The sequence below is a fragment of the Rattus norvegicus genome, chromosome 8 (assembly GCF_021556685.1).
Source record: "Rattus norvegicus strain SHRSP/BbbUtx chromosome 8, alternate assembly SHRSP_T2T, whole genome shotgun sequence".
NCBI lineage: Eukaryota > Metazoa > Chordata > Mammalia > Rodentia > Muridae > Rattus > Rattus norvegicus.
In genome coordinates this window covers 110,993,712-111,021,170 of record NC_141541.1, presented here as the reverse complement: position 1 = coordinate 111,021,170, position 27,459 = coordinate 110,993,712, and the positions used below count along the sequence as shown (strand labels likewise).

The window sequence follows — 27,459 nt, the reverse complement described above, 5'->3', positions numbered from 1 at the left end:
TATGGCAGTGTGAATTTCTAGTACAAATTCCATCTGCATGAGGCTACGGCTCATTCTTGGACGCCTATAATTGTGTAATTTATCAATGTGAAAAATGGACTTTGAAATGCAATAATCCAGAGCTAATGTGGCGAGTGCCACAGGGGAATTGAGTGTGTTTAGAAAAAGCTCTGTTTCCATGGGAACAGAGTCCTGCGAGAAAGGCCTGGCATCCCCTGGGCTACATGAATCATCCACTCAGGTGTCAAGACTTGGTCCTAGGTCCAGCTCTGGCACCGATCGTCAGGTGCGATGAACAGGTCCTTGACCTCCTTGGGACTTAGTGTTAACTAAGGAGTTGAAGGAGTCTGATTGATCCACTGCTTACTAGAGATAAATGACTGATAAAGCATTAAAAAAAATTTAAAAACTTGGAATAATTTGAGATTCACAGAGAAGGTACAAAACCAGGCGTCTTTCTCTAATGTTAGCCTCTCTTCAGCTTCCTTTATGTCTTTAATATCATTGTGTGTGTGCGTGTGTGTGTGTGTGTTCACTCATGTATGTGCGTGCACATGTGTGGAAACCAGAGTTCAACCTTGGGTATCATGTCTCAGGAGCCATCCACATTGGTTTGGTTGTTTGGTTCTGGCTTTGTTCTTCTGGAGACAGGGTCTCTCACTGGCCTTGTTCTCTGATCTGACTAGAGTGGCTGGCCAGTGAGCCCCAAGGATCCTCATTTCTCTGCGATTCCAAGGTCAAGATTCCAGATCTGATATTCCAAGCATGTGCCACCACGTCCAACTTTTGTGGGTTCAAGGGATCAAACTCAGGCCCTCACGATTCCATGGAAAACACTTTCCCATCTGAGCCGGTCTGACTTTCACATCTCATATAAAGCTCGGTGTGGTTGTCAGAAGACAGAAATGAACACAGATGCAGTACTGTAAACTGGACCATGTATTTGAATTCCACTACTCCCCTCCCCAGGTTTCATTTTCTACCCTAGGAATGGCCCAGGATATCTGTTCACATGTAGTGACCCAGTTTGCTTATCTTGTGATCCATGCCTCATCTTTCTTAGGAAATCACAACCTCGATAGTTCTGAGGAGGAGTCACCACAGTGGCCAGGGAGAAGGCTCGGCAGGTAAAGATGTTTGCTGCCAAGGCTGATGACCTGAGTTCGAACCCTGGACTCCACATGGAAAAAGGAGAGAAACAGCTCCAAAAAGTTCTCAAACAATCTCTACCTGGGTATTGAAGCTTAGGATCGACGGGTTTTTATTCTGACAAATGAGGCCCAGGAGCAGAGATACGAGTGACAGGCAACCAAGCTGAAGAGGAAGCTTTTGGATCACGAAAGAAGCTTAACTTTTTTCCAAACAGTTCAGCCCTTCTTAGATAAGCCATCACAACACAGTCACGAGATGGCTGCCTGAGGTCCACAAGGCTAAGTCCTCAACAGCCCAGATCTGGCCATCTGCTTGTAGGTGAACCACAGGGAAAAGATAGGACCCTTTCTGTTCCGAGGTGACCAGAGCTTGCCCAGAGCTGTGAACAGCATCCTATAACCATGACTGGAACAAACGAAGAATTCTGGACAGTGGTGGCACACATCTTTAATCCCAGCTCTTGGGAGGCAGAGGCAGGTGAATCTCTGAGTTTGAGGCTAGCCTGATCTATAGAGCTAGTTCCTGTATAGCCAGGGCTACACAGGGAAACCCTGTCCCAAAAAACCAAATCAAACCAAACCAATTAATCAAAACAAAACAGTCCCCGAAGCCAAACCAACCAACCAAAACAAAACAGCCCCCCAAAGCAATAAAAACAACATCAAACCAAACCAAACCAAAAATCCTTAAAGTCAGACAAGGACCTCTTGAGATGTCATTTAGGTGCTGGATTAACCAGTCCTAGAGCTGGGTAGATCATATGAAATGGCAATCCCCTGTAGTGTTTAAGTCACCAACCAAAGCAAAAGGTGCAATGGCATTCCATCTCCCCATCTCCTGGACACTGGCTTCTTTGTTGATCGTCTGTCATTGATGACCCACTGCCGAGTGGAGCTCAGCTTTGGAACTTTCATCAGAGATGACAGAAACTCTGGCCTCGAGTAGGCATCTGGGTGGGAACGGAAATGAGGCTTACTAACCTCACTCAGGAAAGCTGGAGGAGAGCCATGGGTACCCGACAGTGATGGCAGGATGGAGGGGTCTGGTGTGTGATCATGACTTACAGACAGCATGTCTGCACTCAAACATTTGCTCATCCAAGAAACGGTTTGGAATTGACCGGAAAGGGCAGCTTGGCACGGAGACCTCATGACAATCATGTGGGCACACTGGGCACCACAGTTCCCTCTCAGTCAGACTGGCATGACAGGAGTGCGGCGTACAGACGTGGAGCCCACCGGCGGTGGGAACCTCTCTCCCGGTACAGGTTACCATCAGTTCACAGTTTCTCATCAGGGAACACTGCCTTGAAGCAGTGGTTCTCAATCGATGGGTCATGACCCCTTCGGGGTTCAAATGATATTTTCACGGGGGTCACCCAAGACCATTGGAAAACACAGATATTTACATTAAGAGTCACAATAGTAGCGAAGTCACACAAGTAGCACTGAAAATAATTTTCCGGTGGAGGGGGTCACCACAACGTGAAACTGTATTTAGGGGCGGCAGCGTTAGGAAGGCTGAGAGGATGAAAGGAATGGCCCTTGAAACACGGGCTTTCTTCCCCCTTTGTGCCCTGCGTTCTTGCTTCTTTGATGATGCCTATCAGTAGGTTTTGCTTACCCTCCTGGCTTTTTAAAATGAAAGCAGTTTCTACTCCAGCCTTCCCTCCCACGCACACTTTCTCACGAGCAGATACACACTTACCAGAGCACTCCTAGACGTCTTGCAGATCCACATATTTTGAGCATGTACATAAAACCATTTATAGGAGTTTAATCCGTGAATCATAGACGGAAGATTCCCATCAGGAGCGAACAGTGGCCTCCAAAGGCTTGTGAAGTCCTCGTGGCATCTGAAGGGAGAAAACTCAGCCCTCGGTGGGAGACTCGTGGGCTCACAGTCCATTCTGTATTTTAATATCAGAAACTCAGTTACAGCCTTTAGCCCAAGAAACAATAATCTGATAGCACATTAGCACCTTGTTTAGGGGTTGGCATAGTTAAAAATACTTGTTGAGCTGGTGAGATAGCTTGGCAGGTAAAGACACACTGACTCTAAGCTTGACAACTTGAGTTCACTCCTCAGATCCATGCGGAAGAAGGAGAAAACCGATTCTCCCAAGTGGCCCTCTGAGGGAATGCCCACACATATACACAGCAATAAATATGCAATATAAATTTAGAAATATGTTTGCTGAGAGGATGGGGAGATAGCTCAGTTGGTACAGTACATGTCAGGCAAGCGTGAAGACCTGGGTTTGATCTCTGGCATTCACATGAAAACCCAGGAATGGCTGCATATGTGCTCACAACTCTGGCACTGTGAGGGGCGGAGAGAGGAGGAAGGGTGTGGGAGTTTCCTGTCTCTCCCTAGCAGCCTAACTCCAGGCTCAGTGGGAGACGCAGTCTCAAGGGGAAAAAAGTAGAGGACACAGGATATATTCCTCTAGCCTCCATGCACAAACAAGGCCACATGCGCTGGTGCATTCATACATATATACTCCATTTCAATGGCTTCCTACCACACACAAGCCAGGAACTTTTAATCCCAGAACTAGGGAGATGGAGAAAGGAGAATCCCTGGAGCATGTCTGTCGACTACCCTAGACTGATCAGCAAGCCTCAAGTCCCAGTGAGAGACACCCTGTCTCTAAGAACAAGGTGGACAGATTCTGAGAGAAATGCCTGGGGCTAACATATGGCATAGGCATGTGCGTGTGTGTGGTACACACACACACACACACACACACACACACACACACACACGCACTCACGCACATATTCACACATGCACACCCTCCCCCACATAGGCAAACACACAAATAGTCAGGACTGGAGTGCCACACCCTCCAGGGGGTTTTCAGGATACAATTTTACAAAGCAGAGCCTTAGAGAAAATCAATTATTTCAGGATAAATCTCAAGCATTCCAGAATTGCCAAGCGCTAAAGCAATCTTTAAATTTTTTCACAGTTAAACTTCAACAGGGCCGTGGACAATCTCCTGCAGACTGGATGCATTTTGGTAAAGGTTTGCCTTTAATGTGTAACATCGGCTCCACACGGAGAGCCTGGAGGGCTGGCCAGCACTGCCTCGCTGAGCGTCTCACACTGGCCCTTTTGCTCTCAAGTTAGTTTTACTGAAACACTATCTTTATGTGGGTCAGGGCTTCCTTTTTCCTTCAACACTTTTTTTTATTTAAAAAAACAAAAACAAACAAAAAAAAAAAAAACAAAAAACAACCAACCAACAAAACCCCACTCTCTCATTTCCAGAAATTTCTGTACTTCTTACTTCCTGCTGGCTTACTCAGGAGCCCCTCCCCACCAGTGAAGCTGCAAGTTTCTCAAAACTGGTTAAGGTTTTGTGACTTTGCTGACTTAGGCTGATCTTTGTTAAATCCTTAGCTGGACAGTGGCTAGCTCCTTCCTGGCTCCTGATGAGGAATTTGAATGGATTTTAAACCGCACTGATGAGTCTTGAGGAATGCCTGCCCACTCTGTCCTGCTTCCTCTTTTGACCCCAGACTCGGCCCTCACTTCTGCGGAGTAGTTACCACTCCCCATTTTGACCTGGACTTCATCTGACTTCATCCAGCCCAGTCATGCCCCAAGGCACGGACTCCATTGTTTCTAGACTCATGCCTCATACTAGAAACCAACCCGGAACCTCGGAAGCCAGAAGTCTGAGTTGAAAGTTCTGATTGAGCCTTGCTCTCTCCATCTGGAAGACAAGGATCCATTTACTAACAGGTCTAAATAGACCTTGGCTATTCTGCTCCTGTTAAGACTGAGAGAGGATTGCAGAATTTATGGTCTTTTCTTTCACTTTACTGTTCAGTAACTCTAAACTTTCCCCAATTTCCACCCCATATATTTTCCCTCAGCCATCCTGAGGCCATATCCTTGAGGCGAGAGCATGTGTCACTGTAAGCTGCTTTATTCTCCTTCATAAAATTTGGCTGCCATATTATTAATTTTCTTTTCTCAGAATAAAGATTGTCAGATGACAGCATGTGGGGTTTGGGCCTAGGCAGCTGGCCTCTGATTTCCGGGTGATTTTGGCTCTGAGTTTTCTTTACCCCATCTGTAGGGCAGAGACCCTACCATCTGGTCTACAGGGCTGTGGTGAGGATGAACTGAGAAGCTACACTGAAGTCCCCAAGGAGGATGGCGGTGCTTATGATGGCCTGCCACCTGTTCGACAGTGGACGGAGACTACCTCAAGAGTGGCTTTAGTGGCCACAGAATACCTGATCAGATGCAACAGGTTAAGAATAAAAGAAAAGTAAAGTGAAAAGGTGATACTTGTGGAGAATTTTTTGCTTATGGTCCTTCTGTTAGGGTGCTGGGGCAAGGAGTGGGCTGTCTGCTTGTGCCTCTCCTCTTTCCCCGAAAGAGAGAGAGAGAGAGAGAGAGAGAGAGAGAGAGAGAGAGAGAGAGAGAGAGAGAGAGAGAGAGAGGAGGAAAGCAGAAAGGAATGGAAAGGAAAAGAGAGGAGAAAAAGAAAGGAGCAGAACTTTCCCGAACTTTCCCGTTCCTCCCTACCCTGGCTGTAAAGCCTGAAATTCCATCCGTGTTTGTTGTCATCCTCAGCCCGTTTCCATAGTTACCCAGATTCCAGGGACTGGCCCTGGGCCCACCACAACCCATCCCTCAAAGTCTCCCTGGCAGAAATGAAGCATTCCTTCTCCCTGCAGCCACATCAGAGCCAAGAGACACCGCTGATCCCCTCAAAGCCCCCACCCTACCCCACTCGGGGGTGACCTGCCTGGTCCCAGCAGCGCTGTTTGGCACCATTTTGAGGGTAAACACAATGTAATGATCTCTTCCACTTCTCCCTTCTTCCTTTGAGCCGAGGAATTACTTTCTTGTCCCAAACATTATGCTCTTGGAAACCACTCCAGATGGTTCTCATTAAAATTCCGGTCCCCTCATCCCCCCCTTTTGCAATTCCCTACCCCCACCCCACCCCCACCTCCACACACCATTCTTCTCAAACTGCTATCTCAAAAATAAACAGCAGGTTAAGGAGCAACATCCAATGAATAGGGTCTTTTCAGAGCCCTCTGGTTGGTTATGAAGGGGGCCTCCAAGTCATCCTAACAGTGCCACCTGGCTCTTCCGGGGGCTGCTAGGAGCAGTCATGTTTTCTTTTGACAATCGTTCTCCGTACTGTCACCAGCTAGAGTCCAGATACACCTGGGAGACTCGTGTCAATTAAAAGGGTCAGAAAGAGGGAATAGAAGGTCACCTTGGCCTCTGCTCCCCAGCAGGGCCTAGCCTGCAGTGGGACTGTCCACCCAGTCCTTGTACATGGTGGCCTCTGCAAGGCACCGGCCACAGTGGGAGGACATGCTTACTCTTGAGCAGCTGGGGTGGGGGAGGGAGAAGAGGAATACCAATAACTCTTGGCCATAATTACAGCTGAGCAAGCCGCAGGCTTTGCTTCCACATCTGGAAAAATCTGCTTATGCAGGAGAACGATGTGTGTCCAAGGATTTTTACTTAATGTGCACCTATTCTATGTTACGAAAAGAATTCAGGTCCTAAGAAGAGACCACTGAACATTCTGGTCCTTCAGGAAGATTCAGGAAGTGCTGTGTTCTGTCCTGCCTCCCCTTTCTCTGGGCTTCCTCTAGGAAACCACAAGTGTCTTTTCCTCAGACACTGGAAAATTCGATCTTGCTCCGTAGAGAGTTGAGCCATATACTTATGGGTCATATGAGTATAATCTCAGAAAACACCCAAACAGGAGAGTTTAAGACTCTAGAGAAAATACAAGCGAAAGCCACACGTGGGTTCTTCCGCCATTGTCACCAGCTCCCGGGCAGCTTTGCTGGTGTCCTCTCCCACCTTTCTCCATGTTTAGGCAAACGTGTTCAGAGGAAAGTGCATGTTTTCAATCACGAATAAGGTCACGCTCTGCACACCAATAAGTTACTTCATACTTGCAGGGACGTTCCCCTCGCTCACGTAGGCAGCTCTGTCTTGTTCCTTGACCCCTGGGAAAGGAATGATTATGCAGTAATTCTTCAGGCAGTCCACTGTTGATGGGGGCTTCAGCTTTCCCTTATCGTTTTTCCGTTCCTCGCAGTGACGAGATTGAGAACCCTGGGAAGTGTTTCTGGAAGGACGTGTGCCCTGTTTCTCTTTGACAATCCTTCAGGTTTGTTCCTTGATGGGATGAATTGGTTACATCTAGGGGCATGCTACCAAGCTGTGTTTGAAAATGGCTGCTCTAGGGGTTGGGGATTTAGCAAGGCCCTGGGTTTGGTCCCCAGCTCCGGAAAAAAAAAATGGCTGCTCCAAGACATAACTTCTGGGAAGGACAGTCAGTGTGGGGCTCTCTGCTAATCTCCTAAAGGGTGGACACCTGATGAAGCACCATTGATAATCTGTATTTCTTTCTTTATTAATTAAATTATTAATTAATTAATTTAATTATTAGTAAAGCTCAGCTTCAGATGATAGAAGCCACTTCAGGTAGTACATGGGGAAAGAGATTTACTATTGAAAAACCAGTCCATTAAAATTACGTCCAATCTGGTGGACTAGAAGGTTCCAGGTTGAGATTCCATGTCTGAACCTTAGCTATAGACTGACCCATAGATCTAACTTCTCCTTCTGCCATGAGCTGGAAGCTGGGGACTTGGGAACCTAGGACCTAATCACAGACCTGGCACTCTGGAAACCAGGAAGCCTCAGGGATACCTGATCTCCAGGACCATGCCCTCTAAGTAATAGAATGGATACCTACTTCCTGTCTGGGAAACCCATGGATCTGGAGACTGCATATAGAAGCAGAATAAAACACACACACACACACACACACACACACACACACACACACACACACACACACACACACACCTTGTTTGAGAGCGGAGCTGGTGGCTTTTAATGGACACACCATGCCATATGCAAAAGCTCAGCTCTAAGGAGGCTGGAAGCGGAAACCTTTGCTGTCCACATTCCAGTGTGTAGGAAGGTAAGCTTCAGGATGGGGAGCATGGGCTGAGCTAGTGTGCAATCCGTGATATAATCATGCTTTTGTGTTTTGTATCTTTTTTTTCCCCATGGATTGCTCAATTATACCCCTTGCCTACTTTGCTAACTGGGTTATGTTTTTCTACTGGATTTGCTGATGTTTTTGTGTGTTACTTGGGGGATAATTTCAGCTGTTATACATGCAACAATCATCTGTTTATTTAATTTCATATCCCTTCTCATGTAGGCATTTTATGTTCATCTGCCTTCCTAGTTTCTAGTTCTTAGGCTAGCTTAAGAAGACACCTCTACCTCAGAGTTTTTAAAGATTTATTATATGTGAGTGCACTGTAGCTGTCTTCAGACACACCAGAAGAGGGCATCAGATCCCATTACAGATGGTTGCTGGGAACTGAACTCAGGACCTCTGTAAGAGCAATCAGTGATCTTAACCACTGAGCCATCTTCCAGCCTAGAATTTTTAAAGGACACGGCTACATTTTATATTTCGTTTTACTTTAGGAATGACGATGCCAATGATCTGGTGGTGTGTATAGGTCACATGCTCTTGAGTGCTAAGGTACAATGATAACTTTCAGAAGTCAATTCTCCCCTTCCACAGTGGGTTCTGGGAAGTGTACTCACTTCATCAGGCTTAGTGGTAAGCATCTGTACCCTCTGAGCCATCTTGTCAGCCCTCAAAATGCCTTGATAGACAATTTTTGTTTAATTCTTAAAACTATCTCTACTGTGAGGTGTTATCTCATCTCAGCCTTTTGAAATGATCAAGTGTAATATGAGGAGATTCAGGAATCTAGATGAACACTGCCCCCATCCCCACCAATGGAAAACTAATTGTTCTAGCTAGCTTAACTTGGATGATTTGATGAATAATTTGTTCCCCCCCCCAAACAAAAAACCCATAGTTTAAATCTGGAAAAGGTTTTTAAAACTGGGACCACTTCTTTCCCTTTTCTCAAGCCTTTTCCCCTGTTGATAAAGCTTAACAGTAATTAATTTTGATGACTTCACACTTTTTGGTTATCCAAATGCCTTAATAGGGGCTGGAGAGATGGCTCAGTGGTTAAGAGCACTGAGTGTTCTTCCAGAGGTCCTGAGTTCAATTCCCAACAACCACATGGTGGCTCATAACCATGTGTAATAGGATCCAATGCCCTCTTCTGGTGTGTCTGAAGACAGCTACAGTGAACTTGTGGGATGATGTCACAGGTGAGGCAGGTACAAGATAGAAGGAGGCCTGTCATTGGATAAGAAGGAAGGATAGGTGGGAGAAAAGTGTGAAGGAAGAGGAGGAGATTAGAACAGAAAGGAGGAAGAGACAGGAGGGAGAGAGAGAGAACTGTGGCTGGACAATATGGCAGGTGACATTAAGATTCTGCTCTGTGTATTTACAGGTTGTTACAAATGTTTTTAATCGATGAATGTGTATTGGGCTTGGTATGTTTAGGTGGGCAATTATATCTTATCATCTGGGCCAAAGGTTATTGTGTTGTGTGTTCTTTCATGTAGCGATTTAAGTGTGAGAAAGTGTGCAGCGGCTGATCTGGGCCGCCACAGAGTTGGGATGTGTGTTTCTGGCATGGAAACCTGCCTTGGGAACTAGATAGGTAGAGATTGCTGCCAGGCTCAGAGAGAGGCCTTTGGCAGTGTGATATGGGATGGAGCAGAGCAGGTGAGAGGTTTTGCTGACTGAGATGAAGATATTCAGCAGATATCTTGGGGCACTAAGGCGCTGGACCTAGAGCGGGTAAAAGACTGCCTTTTATTTTTTATATTTTTATAACAACATGAACTCACATAAATAAAATAAGTAAATCTTTTTTTAAAAAGATTTTATTTATTTATTTTATGTATATGAATACACTGTAAGTAATTCTTTAAAAAAAAAGATTTTATTTATTTTGTTACAAGAGTACACTGTAGGTGTCTTCAGATACACCAGAAGAGGGCGTCAGATCCCATTACAGATGGTTGTGAGCCACCATGTGGTTGCTGGGAATTGAACTCAGGACCTCTGGAAGAGCAGTCAGTGCTCTTAACCACTGAACTATCTCTCCAGCACCCAATAATTCTTAAAAAAAAAAAAAAAAAAGGTGGGTTTGGCATCCCCAAATAGATGGGTTTGGCATCCTCAAAGAATAGATGTGATAGATCACCCTCCTATTCAGAAGGCTTGATTGGGCCCCTCTTCCTTAACATTAAAGGTTTAATCTGTTGACCAGTCCTGCATTTGCCTATCAGGTCCCCATTCCCTACCAGTCATCTTTGCAATTGTATTCCCCTACTCAACTCCCCTGCTCATGTGTGTAGGAGAGAGGACATGTCACATGAGTAGGCTGACCAAAGTAAAAAACTGGTGCCAATATTCATGTCTCGGTAGTTCGGGTTTTATTGCTGTAAAGAGACACCATGACCAAGGCAACTCTAGGGACATTTAGTTGGGCCTGGCTTACAGTTTCAGAGGTTCAGTCCCTTATTATCTTTGTGGGAAGCATGGCTGTGGGCAGGCAGACGTGCTACTTGTTGGTCCAGAGATAGTCAGGAGAGGACTCTCTTCCTCCCTGGACGTAGCTTAAGCATAGATCTTAAAGCTGCCCCCACAGTGATGCCCTTCCAACGAGGCCACACCTCCTAACAGTGCCACTTCCCACGGGCCAAGCATTTTCACACCACCATGCCACACCAGCAACTTCTTTACATCATTGGGCATCTGTTAGGATGCTCCCCTCACCTACTGCTGTTTCTGCCTGTGGTCACCATTAGAAGTGGGATAGTAGAACTGGAGAGATGGCCCAAGAGGTAAGACCACCGGCTGCTTTTCCGGAGGTCCCGAGTTTCATTCCCAATACTCACTCGGTTGCACACAACCATCTATAACAGTAGTCCCATGGGATCCAGTGCTCTCTTCTGGTATGCAGATGTACATGCCTACAAAATACTCTCACACATAAAATACATAAAGAAAAAAAAAGAGTTAGAAGCATGAGAAGGATCACACGCTTGAAGTCAGCCTGGTGGATACAGTGAGTTCCCGTCAGGGCTATAACGTTAAACCCTATCTCAGTGGGGGAGGTAGGGAATAAGGAGAAGGAGGAGAAGGAGGAGGAAGAGGAGAAGGAGGAGGAGGAAGAAGGGAAAAGGGGGAGGAGGAAGGGGAAGAAGAGAAAGAAAAAGAAGTTGGCTAGAACAGTTCTTTGTTGCAATGTACTTAACAGTACTTAACACCTCACTAAATGTATTAGTACTCCCTATACCTTTATACTCCCTATGCAAGGATGATAGGACAATCTAAAAAAAAAAAAGTCTCACATGCCTCCAAACACACCTAGATAAAAAGGAGGAGAGAGGGAGGGAAAGAGACTTCATCAGAAATAATCAGAATGCCATTACTGTAAGGCATCTTCTCAACCCCTTCCAAAGTCCAGGTGTCTACAGCCAGCCTCTCAAAGGTCAGCTCTTACACCCGCTTTCCTAAGTGCCTTCAACAGCCAGAGGCCTTCGTCTCTCCATCTTTCCTCTTGCATGCTTTCCATGTGTGTACCCGTCCTCCTATATATCCATCCACAGGTCTACCCAGGAATCCATGCATCTGATGTGTCCGCGCATACAGATCCAGCAGTCCATTGGTCCAGTAGATATGTGTTGAGCATTAACTGTGCACTGGGTATGTTTCACATTGTGCTCTTGTACATGAGTGTCTTATGTGGCCTTACACACTATCAGACAGGAACCCAACTTCAGATCTATACTTGCATTTCCCAGAGTGCTTTGAGTAGATCTGTGGCTTTCTTGGAAGTTACTCAGTACAGATAAGAGTTTTGACCCATGTCCCAGATCCTCTTTCAAAAGCAGTGAGAAGAGGTTTTTGGTTTTGTTTTCATGAACATAAACAATACTTTTCTAAGTTTTGCAGCCTTCATATGATTATCTGAAAAAAATTATCCAAAGAGCCACCACTTTTTCAGAATGCTAGCTGTGGAATTTCCTTTCTCAGCCTGTCAACTCTTATCCCTGGATGTGACCCTTGCCCATAGGCTTGTTGTCTTTCCTTCCAGACTGCTTAAAACACATTTATGTAAATTCATAGTCAGCCACGCACACACAAACATATCAACAGCACCCACACCAAGAGCTGTTGAAACATCAATTTGAGAAAAAATGTATGCAGGAAATGAAGTCTGGATGCTTAACTTAAATGATTATCATTCTTTAAGCTACCGTGGAGTGTTGAATGCATTTTTACTCTTTGATTCCAGAAGGCCGAGAAAAGTTGACAGACTCCTCCTGGTCCCAAGATCAGCAAGGGGTCAACTAGATCTTAAAACCAGAGTCAGGCAGGGGCTGGAGCTCAGGGGTAGAGTGCTTCCTGAGCAAAATGGAAGGTCCTGGGTTCAAACCCCAGTGTAGTTCCCTTAAGAGAGAACTCCCACCCAGGTCTTCTGCCTTCTGAGTTATTGCTGCTTAACCTTGACATCTCTAAAGGCCACGAGATATATTTGGACTCCACAGTTTAATATAGGATGCCTTTGAAATGCCTATCGCATTATATTGATAACAAGCGACAGGTCAGGTTTCAGGTGTTTGTCCTGGGTCCCAATCTGCTCAAATACATCACCTGCACTGCCTCATTTAACCTGAGAAGTGCGTGATGTAGGTGTACTGTCAATCTTGGTTTCAAGGAGACCTGGGTTTAGTGAGGTAATAACCTGTGAGGGGTTGTACAGCTGGAGTGTTGCCTGGCTTTGGTTTTTGAGCCGAAGTCGTCTTGTTTCAAGGTCTGTGCTCTTAATTACTGTACACACATTTTATGCATACAGAATGTTAGATAAGTAACTATTTTTTAAAAAAGATTTATTTTTTTTTATATAAGAGTACACTGTAGTTGTCTTCAGACACACCAGAAGAGGGCTCGGATCCCATCACAGATGGTTGTGAGCCACCATGTGGTTGCTGGGAATTGAACTCGGGACCTCTGGAAGAGCAGTCAGTGCTCTTAACCACTGAGCCATCGCTCCAGCCCTAGATAAGCAACTATTAAAGGGAAACAAATGAGCTGTGGATCTGACATGAAAGGTATTTCAGAGACTTTGCAAAATGAAAGCAGGGAGGGAAAGAAGTTAAATGCTTTTAGATAAGAAGATAAATGCTAGAGTTACAGTAACATAATAAAAAAAGCAAGTGACAGAAAAAAAAAAAAAACCCAAACAAATATTATGGGAAGATGGCTGACGGACTGAGAGAAAGATACAGGGTGAGAAAAGCCCGTGGGGAAACAAGGACCAGCTTCTGCCATGAGTGTCCTGAGCCCAGTGTAGGGCTCTGATGCCTGGAGCCTGTATTCCCAAGACTCCCAAGAGTCCCTTTACCTCCCCAGATCCGGGACAGCTTGGGTGAGAGCAGGGTGTGTGGAGAGGTAGGTACATCTCCTAAAATCACCACGGCTGTGGGAATAGAGCCTGGAAGGAGAGAGGCTGGGAATGCAAGAGCCTTGAAAGAAGACGGATCAGACCACAAGGGGTCTCAGTCAAGGGCAGGCCTTACGGCAAACTCACTGGTGGTTTGGCAGAAAGTCCGCCAGTTACCAGCATGGCTGCCACTTAGTGAGTAGCATTTAGAAGGCAGGTGGCATGGAATCTGGGGGCAGAACGTCCGGAAGAGCGAAGGCAAGACCAGAGTATGGGTGGAGGAAAGTCTTTTTTGCCCTTGGGTGATGGCATCTCCATAAAGGGGGTCTGAGTCACCAGGGAAGACGTGGATGACAGGGACGGGCTTTTCACATCACCCTCTCTCATTTCCTCTCCAGTCATTTGGTATTTTTGAGCTCTCTACCCTTTGTCCCCTTTTCCTGCCCCCAGCAAACCCAGCTAATGAGTGTGTGTGCGAGCATGTTTTTCTGCCCAGGCACAATCACCTCTCAGAGCGGTATTAGCCGAAAACAAAGGAAACGGCTATGATTAGTCCAAATTTGAGCCACAGAAATAGTTCTTGCATATATTTAACCAACTGAGTAAAACAATCTAAAGAAAAACAGGCATAAAGTCTTCATACTACTGAGCAGCAGTAATGGACGGAGGAGTTGAGCACTGTCCCCAGCTGTCATTGTACTTTTCATACCTTATTTGGGTCAAAGGGTCTACTCTGAGACAGGGCTAGAGAAGGTTACATAGTCATTGGCTAAGAGCCAAGGGAAACTGCAGTTAGGACATGCCCCGGAGTCACATGATTACCTTGCCTCAAGTGCTCTTAGCTGTCCGAGCACCTGTCCTGCTCAGCTTACAGAATCTTACCTGCCCCTTATCCCATGGTCACTCAGGCAAGCCTTCCAGAATTCAATCTGCAACCGCCTTGGGAGACCTTGAGAGGGCCCTGAAGTCCCTTGTATGCGGCCCCGGGCGGTCGCTAAGGAGCTCGCCCTAGTTCTCTGCTCTGCTTCTCTGGGATCTGCCTGCTTTTCTAGTGCTTTAAAGTCTGCTGATACGGAACCTTGAATGCTCGCCCTCCCAATGTAGTGACGTTTGGGTTACTCCTCTCTAGTCAACATGGAACCCTGACTGATGGCTGCTGTGGATTAGCTAGCTACATAACGTTCGGAATCCATTGCAAGATGAAAACGCTTTAACAAGCGCTTGAAAGGTTCAGGATAAGAAAGGTGAAGCGTTAGTCTAAATGCATGCTTCTGAGAGTGCAGAGCTGGCTGGCTCAGGGGCAGAGGCAGACTAGAAGTGTCCATCATCTGAGTCCCAGCTGCCCTTCTGGGCCAGCCCCCTCAGGACTTGCTGCTTCCACTGGGTTCACTGAGGGACTTTGGTACAGGAAGGCATTAGGAACCAGACACAAAATTTTAAAAAGGAGTCGAGCGGCCCCTGCTGGGTACAAAGGGGCACTGACGACAAACTCAAAAAAAAAAAAAAAAAAAAAGACAAACCAAAAAAATAAAGGGGGGGGGGCAACCAACCCCCTCCCCCCCAACCGAATGAGACCATCTTTTTTTTTTTTGGTTGCAATTATATTTTGGTAATTTAACAGGACTATTTACTGTTTCATATATCTAAGGTCCCCTAATAAGACTTTTCAGTTCTGTCTCTGTTCACAGGAAAATTCTGAGAATTTTGATGGGATTTTCTAGGGCACTGATGTGGCTTTTGGCAAGGACATAGGGTTTGAGATGTGACAGTCTAGGTTGTAAGGCACTTACTATTTGGTGGCTTTTATAAGTCTTTTAACCTGCAACAAGCTAACTTTAACTTGGAATGACATTAAATTTTAAGCCGTCATCTCCTTTTCAAAGGACAGTGACATCTAGCTAAAAAGAAAAGGCAGGGCTCAAACCATTGAAGTGTTCCCTCCATCCCAGCTGCCCTTGTTACGATACCATGCAGGGGTGGGTCTAGGACGGGCTTCAGATGGCGGGCAGCTCCGGGCCTCTGGCTGTTTCTCAGGACAGAGGCTGTGTCTGCAGGCCCGAGTCCGGCTCAGAGAATTCAGTTCTGGGTTATAAGATAAGGCTCACACTGCTTGTGAGTCTCTTTAGAAGCGTACAGCCACAGTCCAGGGTTCTCACTGCCAGGAATACTGTGCAGTGGGCAAGCCTGGACCAGTCCACCCGGAAGAGCTATCCACAACTCCTCTACTTCCACCTCCACAGTCCAAGCCACCACCATCTTATTCAGTTCAGAGCTCTTTTGTCTTTGCACTTCCTGTCTTAACTGAAATCCATCTACTGGGGTGACTTGCATTAAACAAACAAACAACAACAACAATAACAACAACAACTCAAAGCCCAGTGGTGGTGTCTCACACCTTTAATCCCAGCACTTGGGAGGCAAACGCAGGAGCTCTGAGTTCCAGGCCAGCCAGGGTTTAGACAAAGAAAGTCTGTCTTGAAACCAAACCAAGCAAAATGAAACAAAAAGACAAAACCAAAAGGATCAGGCAGTCCCCAGCTCGGATTAAACCTTTCAATGACTCAGGAAATGTGGAGAAGCCTGTAGCCCACCCGGGTCCCTCGCTGGCAACACTGGTTCCACTTTGAGGCTTTGTGTTGTCTCTTGCTCTATGGTCAGCATTCACCCCTCATGGTTTTCCTGGGCCACTCACACGTCAGGTGTTGGTTCAGAAAGTCAGGGCAGGTACATTTTCTTTAAAGTGAATGAAATCTACTGGGATCTACTACGCTGTGCTTCATGAATATTCCTTTTCCTGTTTTTTTTTTTCCACCCATTCTCTAGCCACTGTGTCTCTGTATATTGGCTGCCAAAGGTACCCAGCTTGTGTCCTCTGGAGCGCTGTGTTTATACTGTCTCCAGGAGACGGCTGGAAGGGAGAGCCAATAACTGACATTTCACAGCAGTACATCTATCCCCAAGGCTTGATGCCATGGGTTCTTCTTATAGAAAAAGATTTATTCTTATGAGCGCCTTGCCTATTATGTGTACATACTCATCTCATGTGTGCAGTCCCCTCAGAGGCCAGAAGAAGGTAAGGAACCTCCCCGAAATGGGGTCACAGACAGGTATGAGCTGGCATGTGGGTGCCAGGAACAGAACCCAAGTCCTCTGCAAGAGCAGTAAGTGCTCTTAACCTCTTGAGTAATTTCTCCACCCCTGACAAATTTTTGTATAAATGTAGTACTAACTACTGGCTCGACAGTGTTTTATATTTGAAGGGGTTCTGAGGTATGAGATGCCATTATTACTCTGAATAGGAGTACTCCATTCAGGCAGAGAACCTCTCCGGTGGTACAAGGCCATGGCCATAGATAGAGAACAGAGGTAGCTGGCAGCTAACTGGGATTACAATACAAGCACATACCACCATGCCACAAAGTCCAGTTTTTACCGGAGTTGGGATCAAACTTAGGTACTGACTAAGCCATCCCCTAATTCTTCAGAGGTAACTTTTTAATCCGTACATTTATGCAGTGACTTAAAAACAGCCTGGGAATCTTAAGAATGCCAGTTATCAGTGAGTGGGGTATCTGCTCAGGGCACACCCACCTACAGGCTAAGTTCACTCAGAACACCTCCCAGGCATGGGAGTACGAGTCTGTGGTTCTCTTCATGTCTGGTTTCTTCTGTCTTTCCTGCTTGTATTTTCAACAACCTGTGCTGAAGGACACACGTAAGTAGTTGGGAAGTATTAAAATTTGACAGGAGCAAAACTGGAGCTGAGGGGTTGGGGATTTAGCTCAGTGGTAGAACGCTTGCCTAGCAAGCGCAAGGCCCTGGGTTCGGTCCCCAGCTCCGAAAAAAAAACCAAAAAAAAAAAAAAAAAAAAACCAAAAAAACAAAAAAACTGGAGCTGAAGGCAAACGTTTAATCAACTATGTTCAAACACAAGTGCCTGAATGACTGGCTAGTCATAGGCCTCAAGAGCCACATAGTCTGCATTCCTGAGAAGTCTCAGTTTCTCATTCAGAATATTTTCACGCTGTTGTTGGTAAAAAACCAAGTGGGTGGTATGTTTTTTTGAGTGTTGATTTATTACTAAAGATCTGAGTTTGGAGACAGAGAAAACATTTTTATCCGTGTATTTTTGAAAACCCCATCTGTGGGAAGGAGCCCAGCATCAGTTTCCAGTGGGTGGGACGTTCTCGTGGAGGCCCTGCAAGGCCAGGTCTGTCCACTTCATCTCCTGTTCTTTCACAGACTCTGTGGTGCCGCCGTTGTCTTGCTCAGGCTCAGGAAGCTCACTCTGGAAGGGAAGCATCCCCATAACAGCCATCAGGAAGTGTCCTTTCTATATACTTTTGAGATGGGTCTCATGTAGCCTAGGCTGGCCCCAAACTCACTATGTCATCCTGAACTGTGTTTCTGCACTGCTGGGGACTGAGCTCGGGGCCTGTCAAGTCACGCTACACTCTATCCCTGAGCCACACTCTCAGCCGATCACTCCCAAGTCTCTTTCCTATCCCCCTTAGAGGTGTGGACCTGGCCTTGCAGTTACTTCTGAAAACAGGAGTGCATTAGGAATTCAAGCCTGTGAGGGCCTAAGAACAGTCAGCATAGCTGATATGCATGTTCTAAAGAAAGAGTCAAAACAACAGATGTATGGAAGATATCAGAGGTTCTGTTCAGTGTGGCTTGCTTCCCCTTGCGGCATGGAATGCTAGGCCCTATGACTCTGGTTTTCGTACAAAAGGCAGTGGGGCAGGAGGGCTTAGGGCTGGCTTATTTGGGTGATGAGGTAACTCAAACCCTTGGTGGGGGATGCTTTGTTTCCACTCTCAAAAATTGGAGAAAGAAATGAGCTCTTTTTCATGTCTCTGCCTTGGGGGAAGATAGAGAGAAGACATTTATGTCTAGTGCATACTGTGTACGATGCTCAGTACTCCAGGGCACGCTGAGAACACTGACCAGAGTCAATGCTACTCTAGGGCACACTGAGAACACAGACCAGAGTCAATGCTACTCTAGGGCACACTGACCAGAGTCAATGCTACTCTAGGGCACGCTGAGAACACAGACCAGAGTCAATGCTACTCTAGGGCACGCTGAGAACACTGACCAGAGTCAATGCAGAGCCTACTGAAAATGCTTTAAGGGCCAATCTCACTTGCTGATATGTTTTCAAATACAGAAATTATATCAAGAAAAAAATGCTGCACCCAAAACACTTTAGTGACAATATAGGCTGGATAAGGGACAGTGACAATGTATCAGATGTGAGCTCCCCCTAGTGGGAAATCGCAGTAAAGACTAACTCCAAGCCCAAGAGCCATTTTCTTACCTAGATAAGCCGTGTGGCCACACTAGACCCACGCATGGCTCCAGAGTTCACGGATACCATGTATTTCTGTGCAATTCCCTCAACTTACACTCTGTGTTAGCAAACTACTGCTTAATATTCAGAATTAGGGTTTCCCACTTATATGATATGGAGGTAGTTTTCTTTTTAAAATTATGTTCAACAAACAGAACATGATATTTAGCTACAAGATGTATTTGAACCAGGTCCAGTAAAATGGTTCAGTGGGTAATGGCACTTGCTGCCAAGGCTGAGTTCTACACGCGTGTCATGGCACACAGGCACACACATACAAGAAAAACCCAAATGTGTTTGCGTCACATGCACCTGCTTTAAAAACGTAAAATGAGAGTCAACATTCTGTAAACGGATCCAGAGGTTTGTCATTCTCTAGTCCATTTAGAAACCTGACCTTAGTAATTATCTACAGGTCACAAAAAAGAAACAGGCCTTCGATTAAGAACTACTTTATCCAAAGGTACTGGTTTAATTTCATGCCCTCTAAGGGCACGCCAGGCTTCCTCAATTGATGTATCCTTTGGTTGGTGACTATTAATTCTTGTGATGAATACTACCATGTCAAACTAGTTGAAACATGCCCACCTAACACAAGTACCGTGAGCACAACATTCACGGGGGACTTCACCAACAGCTGCAGTTGTCTCAGCTGCTCCTGCCAAGCCAGAGTCTGTCCCTGAGGGTGCCTGTGGATTGGCCACAGACTTGCTCTCCTCAGAAGAAGGCAGATATGGGGAGTTCTAGGCCTGAACTCTCAGGCTCTGCACTTCCCTTCGGTATCGCTGTTGAACCTGAAGCCCAGGTCCTGAAGCCCTGCTTGGTGATGTGTACCGAGACCCAGCCATCCTGTTCCTGGAGACATCCTGTTACCTGCCAGACATGTGAGCCGTCCTGCACCGCCCAGCTCCAGCTAGTCTGCTGGCTGACAGGGCAGTGCCAGCAAGCCTGGCCTTAGATGGCTGAACTGGTGTGGACCAGAGTTCCCCACTGAGTTATAACACCATGACCAAGCAGTTGTTATTGTAAGCCACTAAGTTTCAGGATGGTTTGTTAATGCAGCAAAAGTTTAACAGTTAGACGCATTCCTTTAGAATCACAAAATTGTATGGATGAGCAACAGGACCAGGCTGCCACCAGGAAGTCAGCAGAGGGATGTCCCTCTTCATTCCCAACCACATTCCTTAAACCTTGCTGTGCGGAGCAGTAAGTCACTGCCCTTTTCTTGGTGCTGTTCTGGCTTTCCTCCCATGCCTAGGCTGCTGCATTGCAGAAGCATCCTACTTGGTGCCCCCTGGCCCTTTCTTCTGTCAGGCTGTCTCTGCAACGCTACAAATCCTTTCTGAAAGACACATGTGAGATGGCACCTTCGCTCCACGGACCTTTCATCCCTAGATCCCAGAGAAGGAGGCCTAAGTGGGGCACAAACACCTTCTCAAAAACTATGCCCAACTTTTTGCCTCCTAACTACAAAGGTAATTACAGCCCACTGCTTCACCATCTCCCATCGTGCTTTAAAATCTCCGCCTGCTACACTCTCCGCTACAGTACCCTGTGTAGCACACTACACTCCTGGTTCTTCCGTGAGCCTTACGACTTCTCTGAAGCATTTCTACTGCATACCAGGCCTCTAGCCATTCCCCACTTGGCTACTCATTCCCTCTGCTTGGTAGTGTCATTAGGTAGCAACCTGCCTCTCTCTCTCGATCCCTGGCCCCCAACAGGAACTTTATCTTATAACCTTATATAACCTTAGGGCACACAGTAGATGTTGGAGAAGATGGATGGACGGACGGACGGACGGACAGAAGCTTACAGACTTTGAGCTTTGCAGACTGAGACATGAAATCTGACCTACTAGTCACTAGTCTTGAGGTAAATGCGCCTCTCTTTTCCTACTTTTTTCTTGCCAAATGGAGATACCCCTGCCTCCCCTGTAACTGTCTTCAGGATTACAGATAATGCCAGCCTTGAAACTGGTAATACATGGTGGCTACAATTCTTACTATTTTATTGTCCTGAACTGTGACTAAGCCGTGATTGACTGGCCACTGAACGCATTCCCACCTCATTCCCACCTCCTACTCTAGAAAGAGAGTGCAGGTGAGCTGAGTATTTTCTTTGTAAAGTAGCAGCAGCAGGCAGTGTTCCTGGAAGTTATGCACTGTTCAGAGAAAGTCCCCAGACTCTGTTTTCCTTGTCTTTTGTTAGGCCTTTGTAACATCAATAAGAGTTTAAAAAAAAAAAATCTACATAAGCAAAAGCTCAACCTTTTAAGGGAGTTTCCCAGAGATCAGCAAAGAAAAGGTGTCATGAGAGCTTGTATGTCAGAAGGCCGAAGGGGAGAGGCAAGGCAGACTCTAGGCAGCTAGTTGCCAGTGTTTCAGAAACGCCAAGGGAGGGGCTGAGAGGCGGCTCAGAGGTTAAGGGCTCCACTGCTTTTGCAGAGGACACTGTTTGGTTTTTGGCACTCACTTTGGGTGGTTCACACCTGCCTTTAACTCTAGCTCCAAGGGATCCAACACCCTCTTCCCGCCTCTGAGGGCACCTGCACTTACACACTCCCTCACTGTACCCCAGACACTCACATCACACACACTCACACAGACACAAATGGAAATAAACCCTAAGGGCTGGGGGGTGGCTCAGTGGTAAGATCACCTACTGCTCTTCTAGAGGCTCCAAGCTTTGTTCTCAGCACCTATGCCAAGTGACCTCTAACTACCTGTACGTCCAGCTCCAGGGATTTGACGCCTTCTTCTGTCCCTCTCCCCACCTGCACATGGTGGCAGACATTCTCACATACATATATACATATAAATAAAAACAAATAAACCTTAAAACAAGAACAAAAAAGACTGATAAGCCAGCATGCTCCTTGCTCCTGGGTGTGATGTGCTAAACTCACACTTGGCCTCCCTCGGGCTTTGGCCTTCCTGGGCTTTGGCCTCCCTCTGGGCTTTTGTGGCTCCAAGTATCTGGGCTCCAGTCCTGATGTGATCTCTAATGAAGTTGGTTACACCAGCCAGTTGGGTTCCTGGGCCCTAAGCTTTCACTTCCCACCAACCCCCACTGAGTCTCCCCACATTCTCTCTCAGACTCCTTTTCCTGAGCCCCAATTACAACCCACCAGTGGAATCGCTACATCCTCATATGGCAGCTTGTCCTCCCGCCAAGCGTCGTCAATAAGATCCAAGATCCTTCCATCTCGCTGTACCTCACTGTCCATCCTCCTGCAGCTTTGATCTTGTCAGGTCTGTAAGCCAAAGAGGTAATTTTTTTTAACACTATGAAGGTACAGTATAATCCAGTACCAGGATTGCTTTTAGCTTGAAACTGGTTTTGTTACTGTATTTAACATCACCCCAGGAGAGTCCCATCTTGTGTCAGATGACATCAAGGCCACAGTTCTCACCTCTGCTGACAGGTGCTTGATGGATTAGGCTGCCGTGTAACCAGAGGGCAAACTTGTCTTCTGAATAAGGTCCTTTCTTTTATCTTTATGATCTTACAGAATCACCCTTCCCTGCTTGTGATGTCTTCGATGAGTCTCTGACTTGACTCAGACTGGCTTGGTCTGAGTGTCATCTCCTGCTCCTTAAGCCCTCCCCCACTATTTGGCACAAGTCTCCACCTGTCTTATTCAAACACTGGCATTTTTAAGGCACAGGAGCTAAGGGAACATGCTGGGTGACACTGAACTGGGAATCATAAGGTGACCAACCATAGGCCAGCTGCTAATCCTTAGCGCAGGAACAATGTGGGCAGTTAGGCTTACCCAGGGAACCACTTCCTTTCTTAAAGAGCATCCAGACTGAACTCAACAGTAAAAGTTTAAGATCAACGGTGGCAGTTCCAGGTTCTTTGTCCCCTTGGGCTTCCTCCTTTTTGTTTTTTGAGAGTCTCAAATTCTCTGTAACCGAAAGCAGCCTTAAGCTCCTAATCCTCCTGCCTCTACCAATGGGATTACAGGCCTGTGCCACCGTCTCTGCTTTGTGAGGTATTGGGAACAGACCCAGGGCTTTGTGTATACAGGTTAAGCACGCTGACAACTGACTTACATCCCCAGCTGAGGGGGATCCTGCAGGAGTCCAGGGAGGTGAGGATGAAGTGAAATTTCACCAGTCTGGCTTAGACTTGGGGAGTTTGATGCCAGGAGGTTTATTTCTAACGGACTTAAACTGGTATGATTTGAAAAAGAGTTTCCTGGTATAACAATTTCTGGTGCACAAGAAAGTGTAATTACATTAAAACTGCACTTAGGGTCCACGACATTCCTTCCAAGAAGGCGGGTTCTAGAGATAGGTACTGGGGTCCAAGGAAGGTCTCAGTCATACAGCAAGAGAGTTCACCTGGGCTATCAGCGACCTTCGCCCTGGCTGTAGGAGCCTGATGTGGTCTGGCCCAACAGATCACTCAGATTACAGGACTGTTAATCACTTCCAATTCCCAGCTCTTTGGATAGAAGAACAGGTTTTACATCTTACCATTGGAAAAACAATCCTGCACGTTTAACATTTTCCCTGGATATTTGTGGGTGCAGGGATCTTTGTGCTGCGATCCCAACATCCAGCCTTCATCCTTCTTGAAAAAAAAAAAAAAAAACCCTGTTTATTTGTGTATGTACATGTGGAAGTCAAAGGACAACGTGGCGATTTTGGTTCTCTTCTTCCATCAAGTGGGTCCCAGAGATTGAACTCAGGTTGCCTGTAAGCCACTAGGCCGTCTTGTTGGCTTTCCTCAGTGTCTGTTCCAAAGGCTCAGGATGCTTGCTTAGGCCCCTGACCACAGACTGCTTCACATGTTTCTCCTCAAACTGTTGCAGTCTAACTCAAAAGACTGGTCGTCAAGCAGTGCTTTTTGGGTTTCTGGCTTCCAAGTTTGTTCCTTATCACAGACACAGCCTATTGTGCTTCTTGCCACAAAGTGGCAACCCAAGGAAAGGTCCTAAGGGTTAGCACCAGTAGCTCTCTCAGGAACTGCTGTTTCTGAGAGAAGGGAGACTCAAGCAAGAAACAAACTTTGCCATACGGCTATGTGCTTGTCTCCAATGGTGTAAAGGCAAAGCTAGCACTATCTACCGAGTCTGCAGGAGGGAAAGGGCTTTCACTTTAAAAAATTAAACAAGATGGGGCCCAGAAGGAGGTTCAGTGGACTGAAGTGCTTGCTGTGCAAACAAGGGACCTGACTTCAGATTGCTGGCACCCACGTAAAAAGCCTGGCACGATGGCACACACTTGTGTCCTCCGGGAGGCTGCCAGGCAGTCTAGTTGAATCAGAAAGTTCCAGGTTTAGTTTAAGATTCAAAGTAATAAAGGAAGACACAGACGTTGACCTCTGACCTCTACACTCATCTACGACTCCACCTGTAGGCAGAAACCACACCTTTTTTGTCTGCTCATGCACACAGACACACCACACACCCGCATACAAACACTGAAGCCAAAGGTGGTCAGCTCCTCCTGCTGAGTGAAAACCAGGTGATGGCTTAGCAGTTTTCCTCAGACTTAACCAGACCCTAGCTAGTGGATAATGCAAAGCTAGCTGAAGAGCCACTTCTAGTCACTCCTCTAGGGCTTGACAAGTTTCCTCCCCTTTCCTGTCAATCTTTTGTTTTTATAGCTGTGTCTTGGGCTACATTTCATTCTTTCCTGTACTGATTTTCCCAGTCCTATACAGACTGCATCCTTTTCTAAAGTGTTCTGACTTCCTTCCAGTTTTTTAGCAGGCTCTTTGTCCTTGAATGCTTTGTTGCTCACATTAAATGATCTATGAAACAAGTTAGGTCAGCTTTGTGATTGACTGGCAGAGTCCTACTGTCTCCAGTGGTAATGCGGTGATTCCCAATCTTTCAACAAGCTGGCCTCAATGTTTGTTTGTTTGTTTTTTAATTATTTATTATGTATATATCATACAGCTCTCTGCCTGCATGTATGCCTGCAGACCAGAAGAGGGCACCAGATCTCATTACAGATGGTTGTGAGCCACCATGTGGTTGCTGGGAATTGAACTCAGGACCTCTAGAAGAGTAGACAGTGTTTTTAACCCCTGAGCCATCTCTCTGAGCCTGGCCTCATGATTTTTTAACTCCCTGAGCCCGGCCTCAATGTTTTTTAACACGACCCTCTCCCACATGCCTACAAACCGGCTTGCTTTTTACCCACCCACTGTACTTCATCAGTTATGCTTGCTCGTCCTTCTAAACAACAGGAACCGCGGCAGGGCTTTGGAGTCTACATCTATTTTCCTGGGTCAGGTGATCGGGTGCTCCCCCTGGGAAAAGCAAGCACAGGCAATGCCCCAAACCCTTACGACACAGCATAACCTCTCTAGGTTTCTTAAACTTTTTGTACTCTTCTCTTACTATGCCCGGTCCTCCAGATAAATTCTCAGCTCTCAGATTGTCTTGATCTCTGAGCACAATATGTGACAACAGGAGTTTTTTTGTCCAGACATCTCTTTCTAGATATTAGATGCGTACGTCCTATGAGACATACTCACGTTTTATGTATTTTCACAATCACAGCTTTGTAAATGTATTTCTAAGCTAAAAGCACGGGGGCCGATACTAAAATTGGCCTTCGCAGGCCACCATCTTGGGTCACTAGACGCAGAACCACCCGCTGCAGCCGTTTCCGGTTCGAGTGCTGGAGCTACTACGTGCGGAAGTGCAAGGGGGAGGTCGAGCGTCGCCATGGGTGCTCCGTTCCACTCCGCACAGCGTGCAGTAAAGAAGTGGCTCTGAAGGTCGGTTGAGAGTACCGGCCTGCGCTTCTGGAAGCGCTGAACGACTGAAGTCGAGGGCGAACGCTTGGCTACTCTCAGAAACCCGGGCGGCGGGCGCGAAAAACCCTTACCCACAGAGCGCGCGTCGGCTTCCTCCGGGCCCCGCCCTTCTTCCGGGTCACGTGACGCACGGCGCTCTCATACCCCGTATGTAGGTGAGTCCATTCGCTGCTGTAGGGGGCGGGACGAACGTCGATTTATTGTGACGTGCGCGCGTTCCCGGTCAGAGGAACGGCGGGCAGGCCCCGGGGCGCGCTCTGCCGGGGGCGCGCTCCGTAACCGACCGCATGCCCCTAAGACGGGCGAGCTGCGGCTTGTTGTGCGTTTGCGGCCCTGGCCACCGTGGTGCCGCTAACCTTCTGGCCGCATGGCCCGGGGCCGCAGTTCGTTGCGGCCCACCTACCGCGGGGGCCTCCACTGCACGCCCACTGCTGTCCGGCCGCTGCGTCCCTGGGTTCCTCCGTCTCCTCCCTATGGGGCTCTGAGCTGACCGGCCAGGTGCTACGGCCAGCGGGAGGGCGGGTTGCTTCGCTCCCGGGGAGGAACCCTGCTGCTACGGGTGTAGGACCAGGCCTTAGCATTAGCCACTCAGCGTGAAGTCCGCAGGGTTCCCTCGTAATGTTCGTAGGAAAGGTGCGGGAACCCCTGATGCAGGCGAATTGCGGAACGCTTTCAAGTCGAGTGAAAGTTTTGAAAGAGCAGTTCGATAACAACGCTTTACGCGGAGACACTTGACCGTGAATGGATTGATTGGAAAGGGCTTTTGTACTTCACAGAATCGTGGGGTTACAGAGTTTTCATTTATAAACTGTACACTTATTGCTCAAAGCGATCCCCTTTCTCTCCAACTAGCACCGGCTCTCCTTTGTTGCTCTGGTCGACCAGGCTGGCCTCATTGTAGATGGACCTACCTCTGCCTGCTAGTTAAGGATCTGCACCACCTCGCCTGGCTTTTTGAGTTCTCTTTCTTGAGGCCAATTTAGAGTTTTAAAATGTATTACTTTATTAAAGCAGGGTAGGTGCTCTTTGTACAATTCTTCGAACATTTGCATTTATTTTGTATTTATATTTTGTAAGTCAAAGATCAATGGCTTTAATTATCTAACTATTTACACCTACTCTTAAAGGCTGTAGCTTAGTGATACGATGAAACGAATTATCTTCGTTTCATTCATGAATTATATTCATTCATTGGAATGCAGCGCCATTTTTAGGTAATTTTTGTCCCTGCTTCTTGTCTTTCACTGTGCCGTCCTCAGCGATCAGTTAAGGAGGTTGTCAAACTAAAATGGGTTAGAGATTTATAAACAGATGCATGTCCCTTTAGAATGTGTATCTGCTGATGCTGTTTCCTCCTGTGGGGAGGTAGGGGACAGTTCCTTAGGCCTTCCTGTCCTGTGTAGTGGCTGATGGTGACAGCATTAGTCCACACTATCATAGCTAACATAGTTAAGGTACTCTCCATGCCAAAGGCTAGATTTGCTTTTTTAAGTTTTACAAAATCACGGTGCTATCTTTATATCAGTACAAATTTATAACAAATACACAATATCAATATCCAATGGGTTCAGGGTTTTTCAGCTACTCCATATGTGCTTGAAATTGAAATACTGTGCTTGGACCAGATTTCCTGCAGAGAACTGTCTGTTGCCTTCGATTGCTAGGCCTTTAAAGCCCTCTAATCTATAGCATTTTCTTACCTCCATTTATCATTCAGATTTAACTGATTGTATATATTTTTGACTATGT

At 46.6% G+C, this 27,459-nt stretch overlaps 2 protein-coding genes and 2 long non-coding RNA genes across 56 annotated transcripts in view; 2 read left to right on the top strand and 2 right to left on the bottom strand.

The window, feature by feature from the left end:
• Positions 1–1,244: 1,244 nt before the first annotated feature.
• Positions 1,245–4,004, bottom strand: LOC148004321 (uncharacterized). Its single transcript, XR_015628009.1, has 2 exons — positions 2,860–4,004; positions 1,245–2,101 (listed from the first exon to the last, which is right to left on the bottom strand). It is a non-coding gene; the product is annotated as an uncharacterized LOC148004321 (long non-coding RNA).
• An 855-nt stretch (positions 4,005–4,859) lies between these two features.
• LOC134480096 (uncharacterized) lies at positions 4,860–5,457 on the top strand. Its single transcript, XR_015628008.1, has 2 exons — positions 4,860–5,081; positions 5,246–5,457. It is a non-coding gene; the product is annotated as an uncharacterized LOC134480096 (long non-coding RNA).
• Positions 5,458–17,179: 11,722 nt separating this feature from the next.
• The window catches only part of Cep63 (centrosomal protein 63), a 51,469-nt gene continuing 41,189 nt past the window's right edge, over positions 17,180–27,459 (top strand). For 22 of the 51 annotated variants that reach the window (XR_015626501.1, XR_015626499.1, XR_015626496.1 and 19 more), the window contains exon 1: positions 25,562–25,865. Coding sequence is in view for 1 of the 51 variants with exons in the window: in NM_001037772.1 (NP_001032861.2) it covers positions 17,195–17,283 (89 nt within the window). In the remaining 50 variants the exon portion in view is untranslated. 51 annotated transcript variants of the gene reach the window in all.
• On the bottom strand, positions 17,420–25,834 carry Anapc13 (anaphase promoting complex subunit 13). 3 transcript variants are annotated; one of them, NM_001173983.3, is made up of 3 exons: positions 25,782–25,834; positions 22,055–22,180; positions 17,420–17,856 (listed from the first exon to the last, which is right to left on the bottom strand). In NM_001173983.3, exons 2-3 carry the CDS (start codon positions 22,151–22,153, stop codon positions 17,731–17,733), a joined length of 225 nt encoding a protein of 74 aa, NP_001167454.1. In that variant the 5' UTR covers positions 22,154–22,180; positions 25,782–25,834; the 3' UTR covers positions 17,420–17,730. The 3 variants fall into 3 exon arrangements, with proteins under 3 accessions (NP_001167454.1, XP_087419861.1, XP_087419862.1); XM_087563735.1 differs by having other exon boundaries at positions 17,459–17,856; positions 25,426–25,825; XM_087563736.1 differs by lacking the exon at positions 25,782–25,834 and adding an exon at positions 25,089–25,197 and having other exon boundaries at positions 17,459–17,856.

Bases quoted from the DNA above. Each gene is read 5' to 3' on its own strand.
- Anapc13 (NM_001173983.3), bottom strand. From the start codon at position 22,153: ATGGACAGTGAGGTACAGCGAGATGGAAGGATCTTGGATCTTATTGAC. The intron at 17,857-22,054 runs GTGGGTTGTAAT...CTTCCCTTCCAG, and splicing joins AGGATGTAGCGATTCCACTG to AGTGAGCTTCCTGAGCCTGA.